The sequence below is a fragment of the Microcaecilia unicolor genome, chromosome 9 (genome assembly GCF_901765095.1).
Source record: "Microcaecilia unicolor chromosome 9, aMicUni1.1, whole genome shotgun sequence".
Classification (NCBI taxonomy): Eukaryota; Metazoa; Chordata; class Amphibia; order Gymnophiona; family Siphonopidae; genus Microcaecilia; species Microcaecilia unicolor.
Window position 1 is genome coordinate 90,574,822 of NC_044039.1, and position 19,007 is coordinate 90,593,828.

At 41.1% G+C, this 19,007-nt stretch overlaps 1 protein-coding gene across 1 annotated transcript in view; it reads right to left on the bottom strand.

Moving 5' to 3' along the window:
• Nucleotides 1–17,048, bottom strand: part of KCNJ8 (potassium inwardly rectifying channel subfamily J member 8) — a 33,272-nt gene extending 16,224 nt beyond the window's left edge. Inside the window, exons 1-2 of the mRNA XM_030215309.1 lie at nucleotides 16,491–17,048; nucleotides 13,236–13,720 (exon numbers count right to left, since the gene is read on the bottom strand). Of these exons, the coding sequence (XP_030071169.1) occupies nucleotides 13,236–13,576 (341 nt within the window). The 5' untranslated portion in view covers nucleotides 13,577–13,720; nucleotides 16,491–17,048. The remainder of the gene's footprint in view (nucleotides 1–13,235; nucleotides 13,721–16,490) is intronic.
• Nucleotides 17,049–19,007: the final 1,959 nt, after the last annotated feature.

Genomic DNA, 19,007 nt, shown 5'->3' on the forward strand with positions numbered 1-19,007 from the left:
ATGAGTAAAGATATGGGTGTGGTGAGATTACGGGGGATGAGAATTCAGAGTGGCTGTATTGATGCATTACTGAACTGTGAGTGTGGGTTTTGTGTGTTTAGGTTCGTTCCGTAAATTTTCTCAAAAAGATGGGTCTTCAATAGTTTGCGGAAGGTGGTTTGCTCGTAGATCGTTCTCAGGTGTCGCGGCAGTGAATTCCAGAACTGCGTGCTCATGTAAGAAAAGGTTGACGCGTGCAGCGCCTTGTATTTCAAGCCCTTGCAGTTGGGGAAGTGGAGGTTGAGGAAAGTTCGGGATGATCTTTTGGCGTTTCTGGGTGGTAAGTCTATTAAATCGGACATGTAGGCTGGGGCTTCACCGTGAATGATTTTGTGGACTAATGTGCATACTTTAAAAGGTATGCGTTCCTTGAGTGGGAGCCAGTGCAGCATCTCTCGTAAGGGTCTTGCACTTTCATACTTTGGTTTTCTGAAGATGAGTCTGGCTGCAGTATTCTGGGCCGTTTGGAGTTTCTTCAGTATTTGCTCTTTGCAACCTGTATTCTACTTTTTGACAGGCAACCAATGCTGCTCAAAGAGTAGTGGGATGATATGATTATATCTTCATGCATTATGTATAAGTTTAACTTTGGTATTTTAAATGAGTTGTATTTATTTTAAAGAGTAGATTTACATTGAATGCATGCATTAGTTTCTTCAAGGCTCGATCACCAAAAAGAGGCTTCAAAGATCTAATCTGCCTAAGAATAAAGCAAGACTTTTGGTTACAGAATTCTGAAAGACATGAGCTGGTTTTATTGGTATATGTTTTTGTTTTATGACTTATTGAAAAGGCACGGGCTAGCATCTATGTGAAAACCAGCCTTCATCAGATTAAGGACCATATTATGATCAGTCTGGCAGACAGCAATTTAATATAAACTGCTTTCAAGATCTAATTGAAAGCTACAATGCCAAGTGTCATTGGCAACTAATAGTTATATGTCATTGGCATATATATACCAGAAAGGAGCATGATTGGTCACAAGGAATGAAGTCAGATGCATAAATGATACAGTGCTCAAATGGTGAGGAAGCTAATTTTATTCAAGGCCCTGACACAGACCATGTTTCTACAGAGTTGCCTGCTTCAAGGGTTCTGTCCATAAGACTATTTGCAGAGGCTTTCTTCTTCACCTGCAGCTATTGAAAACCTCTCTCAGATGAACTCCTCAGAGATAGAACCATTGAGGGGATTTTGTCTGGAGCAAAACTGATAAACAATAAAAGGCAGTTGTCTAGAATCATTTTCAGCAACCTGAATTTGTCCAGAGATACAAGAACTCTTTGCCTATCTTAAGTGAAGTTTGTAAGTACATTAAAGAGATTTACAATACTGAAGAGTAGAGGGAGGGGGACCTAGATCTCCACCAGTTGTGCTCTGTTCTCCTAATCTTTCTCCTGAGAATTCTCAGCTCAGTAGTAAGCCAAGGAGTGTGCATGTAAGAACAACAACATGAATGAAAAGAGATAATGATAAAAAATCTGATGGACTTGAAAGACATCACTGAAATAAGTCTTTCTTGTCAAACTGGTGAATATTACATCCTAGAGTTGGAGAGCACAATGGTTTGATATAGGGATCAGAGATAGAATAGCAGAATTCAACCAGAACATGACCTAACCAAGACACCAAGGTAGTGGACACCAAGGTAGTGGACACAATAAACATGGGGAAGCCACTGCTGTCCCTAGGATCGGTAGCATGAAATCTTGCTATTTGGGATTCTGTCAGGTGCTTATGACTTGGATTGGACACTGTTGGAAGCAATATACTGGGCTAAATGGACCTTCAGTCTGACCCAGTATGCTATTCTTATGTTCTTATGGGGGAGGGATGGAAATCCCTGCTAGCCACAAGATCCCAACAGCGACCAGTTTGGTGGGTCAGAGCAGTAGAAAGTAAGGAAAACTCAGATTTTTTTTAAACAGATCCAGATGTGATGAGGAGATGTCAGTATGGATATTAATTTCCCCAAACATTGACATAGGTCTGGAACACAAAGCAAAATCTGCAATTAGCTGAGATTATCAAAGGAGGCCAAAGATAATGGGGATGGATGATAGATAAGAATGCAAGTAACAGAGGGAAGAAATTCTAACTACACCATAAGAGAGTGAGTAAAAGAGGATGCCAGAGATGAGATTTCCTTTGGTTTAAAGAAAGATAACTAGTGCTACTTCTTCTTACTTGATCATATGATTATCATTTTAAAAAAGGAGAACAAGACTGTGTGAGGTCTAAAGAGTCACCTTCTCTTAATTTTAAGTCAACACCAAAACTAAGGGGCAATACTAATTAAAACTATCTTGTAGCAGAGGACATTTAGATTTCAAAGAAAGAACATTAATCATACCTACTAGAGAATGCACAGAGGAGGTGGATTTGAGACCAGGAGGACTCAAATAAACATTGCATGAGATAGGAACAAACCATCTTTCTAGGGGGTGATGATATATGTCAGGGGAGAGGGCCAGACACCCAGCAGAATGGGAATGCCTTCAGAGGGCATATATCCAAACAGTAGGTAGTCTCCTTGAAAGCTAATAAGCAGAAAAATTAGCAATGTCAAAATAATCAACATTTAGTAAGCAAAGTAACCAATCATTTTTTCTCTGTCAAATCGCCCATAAAAATGCTCTTAATTTATTTATTTGTGGCATTTATACCCCACTCTTTCCCGCTCGATAGCAGGTTCAGTGCGGCTTACAAAGTATGGTACAAAGTTCAAATACTTAAAATTTTCATGCTTCTATTTCTCAGTGGGATGAAATCTAGTTCCCAAACTACACTACGCTTCAGACTATTTGGCCAAACTCCTCCTCCCATCCACCCCCAGACAAGCATCCCTTTTTTATAAATCCCAATACACTCTCCTTTTATTCCAAAACCCTTACTCAAACCATTCTAAACCCATTGCCTACCAATCCCAGTAACACCACAAAATCCAAGGAACACAAAAACTACAAATACAGTGAAATTGTAGCCTGCCTATATTACACAAAAGAGTATTAGAAACAAAAAAGTGATAAATAAGAGATTAAAAATTAGTAACAGAAACATGCAGGAAAAAAAACATAATGGAAATCCCAAGACACTAGACTGTGAGCAGTGGAACACTGAAGAAAGAAACAAAAATGTATTTCCTTCTTTACTAAGCAAAATACAAAGCTATAAAATCTGCATATTGCCAAAGATAATATATTCCAATCACTGAAAGCTCAAAATAAGATGCTTCTTTTTGTACTTATGTTTGATCATTTTATTTTTCTAACTGCTAGGAATGTACAGAGGCAGAACATTGTTAATTTTCTTTCAATATTATGTTGTTTTCTCAGTTCATTTCACACATTTGTTTAATAAAAGTGTTTAACATTCGTTAGAACTTTTTAAGAAACACTAAGGGGGGAAATTCATTAAGCGGCATTAGGGCTTTAAGTTGCATTAATTGGCCTTTAATGGTCCTTAAACAGCCCTAATGCTGCTTTTCTAAAAATACTGCGGCAATATTTAAGTTGCTGCGGGTTAGTTACTAATGAGATGCAAAATATTCAAATGCATGTTTTGCATTTCATTACAATGCAAGCACCCTAATGCGACTTGCGGTGATATATCGCAAGTCGCATTAGGGCCCAAAAAACACATTAAAATAAGCCCATCATTTTGCTGGGGTCATTTTACTGTTCGGGAGCATTAGGCTGCAAAACCTGATGCTCCAGGGACACTAGCTGAGAGTCCCTTCAGACATCCCCCTCCACTCAAGCACATCCCTACCCAAGCACCCCCCCCCCCTCAGAGTTGAAGCCCTCCACTCCCCCCACCTGAAAGGTTGGTGGTACACAATGGGGGGGGGGGTCTTCCAGGGGTCCAGGGGTTTTTCTGGGGTCTTGTGGCTCATTGGATAGGAGTGCTGCCCAGTCACTCTTGCCCTGTCCAGCATTGCCTTCAAAATGGCATCCCTAGTGGTAGTATCGAGCTACTACTACTGCTAGGGGGTCATATTCCATATAAGGAAATATTTCCTTCTATAGAATATGACCCTAACAGTAGTAGTGTGACTACCGCTAGAGATGTCATTTTGAAGGTGATCCTGGACAGGGCAGGGCATCTCTCCTGCCTGAAGAGCCCCCTGGACCCTGGAAGACCCCCAACCTGACCACCAACCATTCAGGTGGGAGAGTGGAAATGGTGAGCTTCAACTCTGTGGGATGTTTGAGTTGAGGGGGGGGGGAGTAGAAGTCTGGGAGGACCCTCAGCTAGTGGATCTGGAGCATCAGACCATTGGAATAATGCCAAAGTCTTATACAGGGGTATCATTACCTCCTTTTTCCTACTTGCCATTCCTCTCCCTATGCACCCAAGCATCCTTCTAGCTTTTGCCATTGCCTTTTCTACCTGTTTGACTACCTTAAGATCATCACATATGATCATGCCTGTCTCATTCCTTTTTCCAAATGATATTCACCCCCTAAACCGTATTGTTCCCTTTGGTTTTTGCAGCCCAAATGCATGACCCTGCATTTTTTAGCATTTAATCTAAGTTGCCAAATTCCAGACCATTTCTCTAGCTTCGCTAAGTCCAACTCATGTTATTCACACCAACAGGGATGTCTACCCTATTACAGATTTTGGTATCATCCACAAAGAGGCAAACTTTACAAGACAGCTCTTCAGCAATATCGCTTACAAAAATGTTAAAAAGAACCGTCCAAGAGCCGAACCTTGCAGCACACCACTGGTAACATCCTTTTCCTCAGAATGAGCTCCATTTACCACAACCCTCTGTCGCATTCCACTCAACCAGTTTTAAAGGGCACTCAGTTCATTGTCATCGATGTGGAACCATGTCAAAGACTTTACTAAAATCTAAATACACCACATCCAGCACTTTCCTTCAATCCAACTCTCTGTTCAGCCAGTCAGAGAAATTAATCAGATTTGTCCAACAGGACCTACCTCTAGTGAAACCGTATTACCTTGGGTCTTATAATTCATTGGATTCCAAAACCTTTACTATTCTGTTTTTTAAAAACATTTTCATTAATTTACTTACTAAAGAAGTCACTCTTACTGGCCTGTAGTTCCCAAGCTCTTCCTTACTTCCGCTTTTTGTGGAGACGGACCATATCTGCTCTTCTCCAGGACTCTGGGACCACTCTCAACGCTAGAGAACCATCAAAAAGGTCAGTCAGCAGAGCCACTAGAACTTCCTTAAGTTCCTTCAGTACCCTTGGATGTATGCCATCTGCCCCAGTGCTTTGTCCATCTTTAGTTTAGTCAGCTCCTCACGAACACAGTACTCTGAAAATCATTCAGGGACAACCACCCCTCCATTCCTATTTGTGTTTGCCTTCTGTGGTCCTGCTCACAGCCCTTCAGCTGTGAACACAGAACAGAAATATTTGTTAAGCAATTCCACCTTATCTTTATCAGCTTGTACATATTCCTCCTCTTCACCTTTGAGTCTCATAATGCCATTTTTGCACTTCCTTCTATCACTAACATATCTTAAAAAAAAAGTCTTGTTCCTCCATTTTACCATATTGTCTAATTTTTAAAATTTCTTTTAAATATTTGGATCTACCAGCTTCTCTCAGCTTTTCCAGATATTGAATTTTTTTTAACAGCAATAAAGATGCGAACAAAACAAAACCCAGCACTGCAGGGGCATAGCCAGACAACACATTTTGGGTGTGCCTAGGCAAGAAGTGGGTGGGCACCAAGTGTTCTCCCCCCCCCCCCCCTCCCAACCACCACCAAAAAAATATTTCAGCTGGCGGGAAAATGCTTCTTTCCACCTTGGCAGTATGCAGCAGGCATGCGCTGAAAACTGAGCGTGTGCAGGTGCCAGTATCGTGGAGAGTAGCGTTTTTGTTACCATCAGGGGGAAGTCTTCAGCTGGCCAATCTTGAGATTCCCATCAGCTACCACTAAATGTGTGCTACTGTTGGGTGGGCCTGAGCACTAAATGGGTGGGCCCTGGTCCACCCAGGCCTACGTGGTTACACCACTGCAGCACTGTATCCAATCCCCACCACACAAACCAAACAAAGGGGCCCTTTTACTAAGCTGTACTAAAATGTGGCCTGTGCTATGATTTTAACACATGCGTTTCCCTGCATGCTGAGGCCACTTTTTAGTGCAGCTGCATTTTACCTATTCATGAAAAGCGCTAATTTCCAAATTAGCATATGGCCATTAGTGCATTAGCCCTTACCAATAACTATTTAGTAGGTGAACTATCACATGGCGCCTGAGCATGCCCCATGGTAATGCATTTTGGCACACAGGAAGCATGCATTAGTGCTTACCGCTGCTTAGTAAAAGGACCCCCAAAGTCTGGCTATTCAGACAAATTATTAAAGTGTCTTCAATCACTCCAAATCACAACAGCCAGACTAATCTGTAATGTAAAGAGATCCAAGCATGTAACTACATTGGTTACCAATCAAGGCTCGTATTAATTTCAAGATATGTATTTTGGTTCATAGAATTCTGTTTAGGGCAGCTCCATCATATATGACAGAACTGATAGAAAGACCTTCCATGTATAAATTATCTCACTGTTAAGATCAATTTATAGTAAACTTTCCCTCTGTAAAGAATTTAAAATATAAACACATATTTGTGCCTATCTTTCCATATCAGACAGCAAAATTGTGGAACATTTTCTCTTGGTCATTAAATCTGAACTAAATTATATATTCCTCCAAAAATTAAAAAAACGTATTTTTATAAATTTTAGACAATTTTTATTGTACATCACTTTGATTTATACTATAAAAAGATGATTTTAATAAATACAGTAAATCAAAGAAATGAGTCAACAAATGGTCAACAAAACACATCCAAAAACTCCAGGGAGATGGAAGTAGTTATACACAATTTATTCCATAAAATAGATGATATATAAAAATGATGACATGGCATCGTGTTTCTGCCATAATGCCTGCATCAGGAATCTTTAAAAAGACTACAGATCCAAAAATCAGCCACAGCAGCGTACTGTCGTAATTGCGCTTCAACTGCAATTACGACTGTACACAGATTTTTGGATCTATAATCTTTTTAGACTCCTCAGGCAGGCACTCTAGCTGAAACATAGTGCTGTGTCGCGTCATCATTATTACAAGTCAGAAAATGAGGGAATTGGACTTTTGCATCTCAAAGACAAATGACAAGAACTTAAGAATTTTCAAACTAGGAATTTATTGATAACTGCAGATTCAACACAGTATTGTGTTTCGGCTGTAAGGTAACCAATATCTGTATTGAACCACTGGAAAATCTCACACTAGATACAGTTCTCAGACTCCTGAGGCCAGTCTTATAGCTGAAACACAGTACTGTGTCGAGTCTGCAGTTATTAATAAATTCCCAGTTTGGAAATTCTTCAGTTCTCATCATTTGCCCTTAGGAATCCACAGTCCAATTCCCACTTTTTCTGACTTGTTTGCATTTTCCGTGGGACCACAATGTACTTCCACTATGGCAGACTGTTGAGTCATCATTTTTATACATCATCTATTTTATGGAATAAACTGTGTATGACTATTTCAGTCTCTATGGAAGTTTTGGATGTGTTTTGTTGACCGCGCTACTCATTTGTTTGACTTGTCCCGTTTATAGTGGTCTTTATTCCTCCACTTTGGTGATCTATTCCTGCATAACAAATACAAAAAAAACAAACTATATCTAGATCATAAAGAGGGGCATAATCGAAAGGGGTGCCCAAGTTTTCCTGAGGACGTCTCGCAGGACGTCCCAGCGAAGGGGCAGGGAAACCCATATTATCGAAACAAGATGGGCATCCATCTTTTGTTTTGATAATATGGCTGGGGACGCCCAAATCACAAAATTTAGGTCGACCTTAGAGATGGTCATCCTTAGAGATGGTTGTCCCAGATTTTCAGCGATAATGGAAATCGAGGACGCCCATCTCAGAAACAACCAAATCCAAGCCATTTGGTCATGGGAGGAGCCAGCATTTGTAGTGCACTGGTCCCCATGACATGCCAAGACACCAACTGGGCACCCTACAGGGCACTGCAGTGGACTTCAGAAATTGATCCCAGGTGCATAGTTCCCTTACCTTGTGTGCTGAGCCCCCCAACCCCCCCCCCAACCCCCCCAACCCACTCCCCACAACTGTACACCACTACCATAGCCCTTATGGGTGAAGGGGGCACCTACATGTGGGTACAGTGGGTTTCTGGTGGGTTTTGAAGGGCTCACATTTACCACCACAAGTGTAACAGGTAGGGGGGGGGTGGGCCTGGGTCCGCCTGCCTGAAGTGTACTGCACCCACTAAAACTGCTTCAGGGACCTGCATACTGCTGTCATGGAGCTGGGTATGATATTTGAGACTGGCATAGAGGCTGGGAGGGGGTTAGTGACCACTGGGGGAGTAAGAGGAGGTCATCCCCGATTCCCTCCGGTGGTCATCTGGTCATTTAGGGCACATTTTTGTGGCTTGGTCGTAAGAAAAAAAGGACCAGGTAAAGTCGTCCAAGTGTTCGTCAGGGACGCCCTTCTTTTTTCCATTATCGGTCGAGGATGCCCATGTGTTAGGCACACCCTAGTCCCGCCTTCTCTACGCCTCCAACACACCCCCATGAACTTTGGTCGTCCCCGCAATGGAAAGCAGTTGAGGATGCCTAAAATTGGGTTTCAATTATGCTGATTTGGGTGACCCTGTGAGAAGAATGCCCATCTTCTGATTTGTGTCGAAAGATGGGCATCCTTCTCTTTCGAAAATAAGCCTGATAGTATCCATATAACTACTATGTTTATTTGCAATCTTTTGACATCTCAGAAATGACTGGTGATCTTTGATTTGTATTGTATTGTATTGAATTGTATCATATAAACTAGAATTTGTGAGGGAAATTTTTTTGCCTTTCTTTTCTGACCAACCAACAGCTGAGAAAACAAGCTACAGGGTCATTGGAGGTGGGGTACTACATGGATCTGCACCAGATGAAAAGTAATAGAAATGCATTACTGCCCCGAGTATCAGCACAAGGAAATAGGAAGGGAGATCACATTTATCAGTGACTGGGAGAGTGAGATTAAGGATAAAAGGAAGAGTCAAGACTCAAAGGGAAGACCTATGGAAAAATCCTTGAAACCTTACAGAGTCCTGGGAGGAAGGAGTTCAGCCAAGCAACTGAAAGACCTGAAGATTAAGAAAACATGCCCCCTAAGTATTAGTTAGTGTTGTAGCAACTGTTGTGGTTGACTGGTGTGCTCACTATTGTGTTTTGATTGACCAGATGATAGGGGGAGCTCCAAGAGACAGGAAGCTTAGAGGAATTGTTGGAACCTGGCAACAGGAGCTCAGAGGAAAAGTGAAGACAATTAAGCACTTGCTACTGTGCTAGTAATTAAGCAGGCTGTGGGTGAATTCAGAAGGCAACCAGGCTTGCAAGAGAAGACAGGACTGAGGAAGAGAGTAGGGCGAAGCAGTCCGTGGTGCACAATACTGCAAAACACAACAGCTAGACTAAGCTGTACTATGGTTCAGGAGGAAACAAGTAAGGTGGAAAGAAGGGAGCATTAAACCACACTGAACAAGCTGGCCACCCATGTTCACCAGTACATGACCAGATAGTGCCACTGAATATAGGCTCTGATCACCTATTCTAAAACTGGGCAGTGCAGGGACAGAATCAGGGAGGAGCTGGTACTTATGTTAGCAAGGGCCATATTCAGTACCTGTGCCCACATACCTAAGCAATCAGATAGAACAGCCTTTTGTGTGGTTCTATGTTTTATCGCTTAACTACGTGGATGCTAACATTGAATATTGACCATCACCCATATAACTTTTAGGTTGCTGATCTGATTTCTCCCTCCCCTTTCTGATCCCTGTCCATCCCTTTTCAGATACCTACACTCCATTCCCCAACCCCTCTCACCCATTTCTGATCTCCTCTGTCTCTCTGATCCAATCCACTCCTTTCTGCCCCCCCCCCCAATCCCTCACTCTGATCCCTGACCCGCAGGACTTACCCAGAGGTGATCCCTGGTAGTGTCTAGTGGGATAGTACTGAAGCAGTCTCCTTTCCACTTTTGACCATCAGCCATGGACAATTATCAACAGCAGATTTGCTAAGAGGACTAAAATAATTAATTATATACATTTTTCTAAAATTCCTCTTTAACATGATTCTGATGTGAGATCTGGTACATTGTCTTGTAAAACAGTATCCACAAAGGGGGTTGTTTACTAAAGCTTAGCTCGAGTTATCTGCTGCAGGGACCATTTTATTCCTATGGGTCCTACTGCAGATAACTCGAGCTAAGCTTTAGTAAACAATCCCCTTAAACTGCCTTACATGTATTTTGTTTCCTAATTTTTTTTTTTTTTTAGAATGTTAAGATTCAGTTAATCAAACTCTTGAAAAGTTTTTCTGACTAGGGATGGGCAGCCAGGAAATGTTTGTTTTCTGTCATTTCCTGTGTTGTTTTAGGAATGTTTGCTTTATTCGTTTTTGTTTGACCATTTTGTGGTCATGGGAGCAAAATTGTTGAGTGGATGCTCTTAAAGAGGACACACTCTTTCAGAAATAGTTGCACAATTTTCTCCAAACAGATGCTGTTTGTGTGCACAATGGTTCAAATGAGTGCACTATCAGGAGATTGTGTATTCTTTCTGATTTAGGGGTCCTTTTACTAAGCCACACTAAAGAATGGCTGGTGCTGCTCTCAGCACATTGGTTTAAAGCATGCTGTGGCCACCTTTAGCGTGGCAGTAAAATGGCCGCATTTGCTATATCCCTCATTAATGACCACACACTAATTTCCCAATTAACCACTGGCCATTACCATGGGAGCCCTTACCACCACCTATTTACTTGGTAGTAAGGGCTGCTGTGCTACTCCTGCAGTAATTGTGCGGCGCACAGCAATGTGCCCGCATTACCTGATTAGCATAGGCCATGCCTAAAACATAAGAGTAGCCATACTGGGTCAGACCAATGGTCCATCTAGCCCAGTATCCTAACAGTGGCCAATCCAGGTCACAAGTACCTGTCAGAAACCCAAATCGTGGCAACAATCCATACTACAAATCCCTGGGCAAGCAGTTGCTTCCCATGTCTGTCTCAATAGAAGACTATGGACTTTTCCTCCAGGAATCTGTCCAAACCTTTTTTAAACCCAGATACGCTAACTGCTGTTACCAACCTCCTCCAGCAAAGAATTCCAGAGCTTAACTATTTGATGAGTGAAATACTTTTTCTCCTCCTATTTGTTTTAAAAGTATTTCCATGTAACTTCCTCAAGTGTCTTTGTACTCTGGAACGAGTAAAAAATCGATTTACTTCTACTCGTTCTACACCACTTAGGATTTTGTAGACCTCAATCATATCTCCCCTCATCCGTCTCTTTTCCAAGCTGAAGAGCCCTAACCTTTTTAGCTTTTCCTCATACGAGAGGAGTTCCATCCTCTTTATCATTTTGGTCGCTCTTCTTTGAACCTTTTCTAATTCCGCTATATCTTTTTGAGATATGGCGAGCAGAACTGAACGCAGTACTCAAGATGTGGACTTACTATGGAGTGATTCATGGAGCCTACTTTCTGTCCATGGTCAGACCTCCTGCACTAAAAAATATTTTCAGTGTGGGTTTAGCGCACACCGAGCAGGGCACCACCACGGGACGCCTCAGCGCATCCTGCAGTAGTGCTTTTTAGCATGCAGTAACCACTCATTGTGTTACCACAGCTTAGTAAAAGGGTCCTATAGTGCATCCTCTTTTGCAAAGAGAGTGCGCTATTAGCAGTAAACAACCCCCCCCCCCCCCCCCCCCCCCCACACACACACACACAAATGTTAGGTTTTTTTCTGCTCATTTTCATTTAACAACAAGGGAAATATCACTGCAAATGATAATCCACCCCTATTTTTTACCAAGATTTCCAAAACATGTGGAGGGGCATTTTTAAAAAAAACGACTAAGTCAAAAAGTTTAAAAAGTCCTGGTCATAATGTCCAAAAAGAAAAAATTATCATAGCCATAATGAAACAGGAAAGACATCTATTCGCTTATGGCTGAGAGAAGGACATTTTTGGACTGAAAACATCCAAAATAAAAAGCCATTTTCCAAAATGAAACATCCAATTTTTGAGCAACAAAAAACAGGGACATAAATGTCTATCTGGCATCATTTAAAAAAATATGGCCACAGAGACATTCCTTGCAGAGCACAGGAGTTGTTCAGTGATTAGTGCAGTGGATTGTAAAGCAAGGGGCACAGGGTCAAATCCTACTATAACTCTTTTTTTTTGTAAATGTGATCCCTCTAGGACCTGAGACGTACCTACTGTACCTGAATGTACACCTCTTCAATAACTTTCAGGCTTGTAGGTGTCTTATATACTTATGTACAGTAGGTATTTTTCTGTTTCTGGAAGGCTCAGGAATATAAACAAAAAACAAAAAAAAAAGAACTGAAGTGAAACTTCAGCCTGGGTCTCTTGGTTCACAGTCCACTGCACTAACTACTAGGCTATTCCTTTGGCCTGTTTTCTGCTTTGTGAATGGCCATAATACCTGTAGCTGACTGGTTTTCCTTTCCAATTTCATTTTCAGGGGAGAAGAAGGGGGACAGCAACCACTGGGGGATTTATGAGGGGTCAAGATTTAATCCCTCTAGGGGTCAGCTGCTCAATTAGAGCAACCTTTTGTAACTTGGAGGTGACTGAAAAAGTCTAGATAAAAACGACCTTTTTTTTTTTAGACATGGACATTTCTTCCCATTCGAAAATCCCTGTTGGATGTCCTACTTCTGGGCTTTCTCTAGTTCTGTCCAAAGCTTACCCACAACAGACCCCCCCTTTTAAGCAGGGGGACATTTTTTAAAAGCATTTTAAGACATCTATCTGCTTTAAAAATGAGCACCAAAAGGTAATAAATGGACTACAAAAATTGTTTTCCTTTTTTAAGGGAGTCTTTTACTAAAGATTAGCTCGAGGTATCTGCAGCAGGGCCTATTTTATTCCTATGGGCCCTGCTGTAGATAACTCAAGCTAATCTTAAGTAAAAGACCCCATAAGTTTTCTTATTTTGCTTTTCAAAAATATATGTACATTTCTAAATAACATTTTCTTGAGCTTCAATATGAAAAATCTATCTGAAATCTGAATGCAGGGGTATAATTTAATCTCCCCAGTAGTTCTTTGAATCTTACCTGACACTAGTGACACAAGGATTCAAACTGATAATGTCCAAGTCTCCATGGCCAAAGGCCACCAGCCACCAAATCATAGCAAAGAAAAGCCAGCTGCATAAAAATGACATGGTGAAGATCACCAAAGTGTGACGCCATTTCAGATCCACCAGGGTGGTGAAGACATCTTGTAGGAAGCGACCTTGCTCACGAATGTTCTTGTGGGCTACATTGCAAGCACCACTCTTGGCGATGAAACGAGCTTTGCGTGGCTTGTCACAAACACGTGGTTTGCGTACATTCTCTGCGGCTATCCGTGCCAGTACAAATTCCTCAGGGATAATGCTCTTCCGGGCCAGCATTTTCCATTTGCCAGCATAGTCCACATACAAATTCAAAACTGTAGATAGTACTCAATGAAGTTTGCTCTGGGATCTCAGGTAAAACGTTCTTTTGTCTTTCCTTTTTTCCTCATTCTGACTTTATTTACTTTTTAATCCAGTGTCCTGAAATAAACAAGAAATTCAAAATGGAAAGAACTTCTAAATATGTTAAATTAATACATAATTTACTAAGATCAGAGGTACTAGTGCAGCATAAAAGAGTACAGGTGTAAATGCACATGGGTACATTTTAGCTGTGATTATGTAGGTTTCATGAGGCTATTTTATTAAAGATATAAAGGAGATTATTTTAGAAGCATCTACTTGTGGAAATAGTGGCATTTATACCTGTAGATTTGATAAAGTCACTGTTTCCACAGGAAGATGCCATGGGGCATAGAGGGGTCGATATTTAAAGTGATTTAACCGTCCAGAATTGGCTCCCAGCTGGTTAAATCACTTGTTCAGGGCTCTCTGCTGATATTTTGTGGCATGTAACCAGTTAGTGCCACTGAATATGTCCACAGACAGCTAAACTCAAAGCTAGTTATTTTGTGGCCCTTAAGTGATTAGGTACCAGTATTCAGCATTTACCCACCTAAGTTTAGCAGTTAAATCGGACCACATAAAAGTCAGTCCTATCTTTGTGGCCCTTTTACTAAGCGACGGTAAGTCCACCGCTGCTACCGGCCCAATGTGGGTAGTACCACCTCCAGCGTGCAGCATGCACAGGAGGAGCAAGAAGAAAGAAGAGCAGGGCAACGAAACGACGCTGAAGAAGGCTTCTGCTGGCGGGGGTTGGGGACCCCCGCCAGCCAAACCAGGTGCCCAGATGACATTTGCAGGGGCCCAGGCCCCCGTGGCCCCCCTTAGCTACGCCACTGGTGTGCATTAGTTACAAAGGAGGCACATTCTTTGCAGAGTGTGTCCTCCTTCCAAGATAGCACACACTCTATGCATTCTTAAGGGCATTGCCCCTGAAATGAAAATGGAGACTAACCAAAGCAAAACAAAATAAACAATGCTGCAAATGACATGGGGAAATAAGAAAAAAAATGAAAATTTGGCACTGCCCATTCCTATTATATGCGCATGTTCTGAAATTGGTACCTACACGTGTTGATGCTAGAACTTCATATGTAAAACCTAACGCCACTTTTTTATGTGCCGGCAAATGCACATATATTTCCGCATGTCTTTAAGTGTATTCTATAATAGTGAGCATAACTTAATTGGCTTAACAAGCCAATCAGTGTTTTTAACAATAATGAGCACTAATTGGCAAGAATTAGAATTTAAATGCATAACCCTTACCTCTCCCTATCTACCAATCTCTCTTATTATTCTACTACACTTCACTTATATTTTCTCTATCAATATTATGTCATCCCAATTACTATGTAAGCCACATTGAACCTGCTTTAGTGGGAAAGCACGGGGTACAAATGTAATAAATAATAATAATAATAACTTGTTATGCGTATTCTGCAGTGCACAGTGCCTGAATTCTAATGTATAGAACCAAAAAGGGGCACGGTTATGGGTGGGGAAATGGGCGTTTCATGGGTGTTCCAAAATTTATGTGCACTGTTATAGAATATGTCCCTCTGTGCCTAAATCTATGCGCCGGTATTAATGCCATGTTTCCTTTGGTGTAAATAGATGCACATAATTATAAGCACTGTGATAGCAACTAAGCATATTCTATATACCATGCATAAATCTAGATGCCACTTGTAAAATACGTGTAGGCAGAAATTTATTCCACGTCAATTTTTAAGGCACCATATATAGAATCTAGTGCTATATGCCTTATACAAAAGGCTTCGTGTTTGGCAGAAGCTGTTTGTAAATTATTACAAGAATTGTGAACATTCTAACCTGGAAATCCTAATCCCAAATAGGACTTATAGGTACCTTTGTGTCTTTAAGAAATCTCAAAATGCACACCTACTTGGACTTCCAACCTAGGTGACCTGCTATACAATTAATCTCCACATATGTTAAATGTTCACTGCTATTCCCTTATCACATGTTCATCCTTCAACACTCCAACTCAAAAATCTCTCTAAAGTCAGTAATGAAAATTTGAACTATGATTATCCTTTTTTTTTTTTTTTTAATATCAAAACCTTGAGGCCACTACGGCACTCCATGAGTTAAGTACATTCCAAAATATTTGAAATCTATTTTAGGTTCATGTTTATTAAATTGTGATTCTGTTTCCTTCTCTGGATATTTGAAAATTAGAGGAAATTTCCATGGATTTAAAATTCAGTTAAGCATTAGGTATTTAGAAATGTTACTTTTGGAAGTTTTATTTTTGGGGAAAAAAAACAAAGTAATATTTTTGAACTGCTGTGTAAGTTTTGTATATCTTGTAGTTCATTTCTCAGAGAAACAAATTGTTACGGTCAGTAGCTTCATGAATTCCTTTAAACTATTGTTTAACAAAACTAAGACCCTCTTAAAAATAGAACGTAAAAAAAAGTGCTAACTTGATACAAGAGAAAATACAGTAAAACAAAATCCAAGAGCAGAATGGATGGGTAAAATTGATATTATTAATACCTTTTATGTTCTATATAAAGCAGTTGAAAGATTAAAACAACATATAGCTCATAACTGAAGACATTTTAAACAGTGTTAGAACCATGGTAAGTTATTTATATCACCTGATTTAAGGAAAAACATTTATATTAAATGCAGAATCAAATCATAACTTTTTCTGCATCCCTGTGTATGGAAACAACAAAACAAACATTTCCCATTCCTACAATATTTTTTAAAGATATTTAATTTTTTTTTAAAAACAGCATTCCAGCTGAACAAAATGCAGATTTTACAATAGACAATAACATGATTGCCCATGGAAAAAGTAAAAAAAACTTACACAATGAAGTCCATATATCAGTTACTTATCCTGCTACGTCTTCTAAAAAGGTTTCATGTTCATATGCTAGGAAAAAAGAGATTAAACTTGAAATGACAAAAATTAACATAGTCCAGAATAAAAAAAGAAAAAGCAAAACATTTCAAGTAGATGGTCAGACTACGTAGGACTGGCTAAAAGGAAGTGGAGTGACAAATTTCTCATATTAACCAGCTTCTACAGCTGCTGCCTGAGTCACAGGGGAAGACTGGTCAGTTTCAGTCTAGAGGGAAGAGCTGTACTAAGGCGCATAGCCGAAGTGGGGGAGGAAACAAGTTCTTCTGACATTTTCTTTTGATTCCAAAATCCTGACGTAAAAGGGAGAATTTTTTTTCAGTCTTGTTTTCTCTCTATAGAAGGTGATGATAGCTGTCTCAGAGAAAGTAAAAGACAAAATGTTCTCACAGACTGGATTACAAAGTAACACATTGGTGCATGCAAAAATGTTGATTATAGCAAATATTAGCCTACCATTTTTCAAAGTATCCTAGAAATGCCCCATTCATAACATATTGTTCTTTTTCTGATGCCCGCCCATCTTCTGAGAACAGTGGCTGCCAAACCTGGTCCTGGAGGCACCCCAGCCAGTTTTTCACGATATCTACAATGCAAATCTCGCTCATGAATATTTATTGTAGATATCCTGAAAACCCGACTGGCTGGGGTGCCTCCAGGATCAGGTTTGGCAGCCACTGTTCTTAGACAGGCCAGGCATGCCAATAGAGCAGTACTTCCCAAGTTCGGTCCTGGAGTACCTCTTGCCAGTCAGGTTTTCAGGATATACACAGTGAATATGTATGAAAGAGATTTGTATATAATGGAGGCAATAGAGGCAGATAGAATGCATGCAGTCCTCCAAGGTGTCTTTTGCAGCCTGTGGGCAAAGGCAGAGATCACAGTGTGGGTGTCCTGAGGCATTCTACACAACTGATTCAGGCAGTGGCATATGGTCAGGGCCTTCAAGGGATACACTGAAACCCCAGATCTCCTGTGACACAGGCTGTCTTTTTAAAAACTTTTTATTTATCTTTTATTTATTTTTTGCAACGTTTGCAACTGCAGCCTGAACACCTTGTGCCCAATATTCAAAAACTTAGCTGGCAGATAAATGGTCGCGAGCAACAATGACATAACCGGCAAAACCCAATATTCAGCTGGCAGCAGATTACTGGATATTAGCAGAGACTGCCATTTGAAAACAGGTTAACCCCCCTGTTTACTAGCCATGCTAGCCATGCTAGCGCCTGCCGTGCACTAATTCAAAGTGAATGGGCTGTGTGTCGGTATTGTTGCATGGCTTAGTAAACAGGGGGGTAGGTGTGGAGACATGTTGGGGTGTGCCAGGAGCATGTTTATGAGTCTGCTGGATAATGATAATTTTCAGCACCGCATCTGTGGACAACTGATTATGTATGTCCAGCTATATTTAGGATAGCATTCTTAGCAGTTATCCCTTAGCAGGTTTGAATATCCAGTCACAGCTTTAGTGGTTATATTCACCATTGTGGAATAAACAGTTTTCATAGTAAGCCATGCCCCTCCCTGTACCTTTACAAAATGGGATGCACTGCGCAGGGCTAAACTCCTTATATGGTGTTTAGCCCTGCCCAGTGCATCCCAGAATGCATTGGGCAGTGCCTGGGCGAAGCCATTTTGTTCCGGGTGGGCCCGAGGCAAGAGGGAGGAGCTGTTGCTCCTTCCCTCCTGCCTTCACCTTGTTGTAAAGGTATAGGGAGGGACAGGGTGGGGGTATGTGTGCACGCGCAGGAAAGGGGTTCTGTGCACTTGACCACCATGGAATTTTTTAAAAAAAGGTTTGTGGGGTCACAGGGGCTTGCGGGGGGAGGTCGTGGTCCACTGTAAAAAAAGATTGGGGTGGTCAGGGTCCATTGGAACACCAGGGTAAATTTTTTAAAAAGTGTGGGGTCGGGAAGGTCCAGTGCATCAGAGCTGTCAAATCCATTCGACAGCTGGAACTCGCAAACAGCGAGGATGCGCAAAGGGGGATCCATGCAACTCATTTGCATGCGATCCCTTTTGTGCATTGCTGGCTGTTAGCGAATCGCTAAATTTTAGTGAGGCAGACGTATTTTATGGCTGCAGTTCTGCATTGGGGCCTAAGTTACTATGGAGCTCATTGTCTAAAGAAATAAATGTCTAAAACGTGGCATAAAGCAACATTTGGATGTTTTTCTAAAAAAAAAACCATGTCCAAATCTTTATTTTCAAAACCTATTTTTCAGACATTTTTCTATGTTGTTCGTCTGCAGTGCATCCAAATCTCAAGGGGGCATGTCAGGGGCGGGATTTGGGTGTTCTGAAGTCTAAGATATTTTTCAGCAATAATAGAACAAAACAAAACTAAAACTAAGACATTTTGAGCTAGAACTGTTTTTATCAGTGGCGTACCAAGGGGGAGCGGTGGGGGCGGTCCGCCCCGGGTGCACGCCGCTGGGGGGGTGCCGCGCGCCGGTCAGC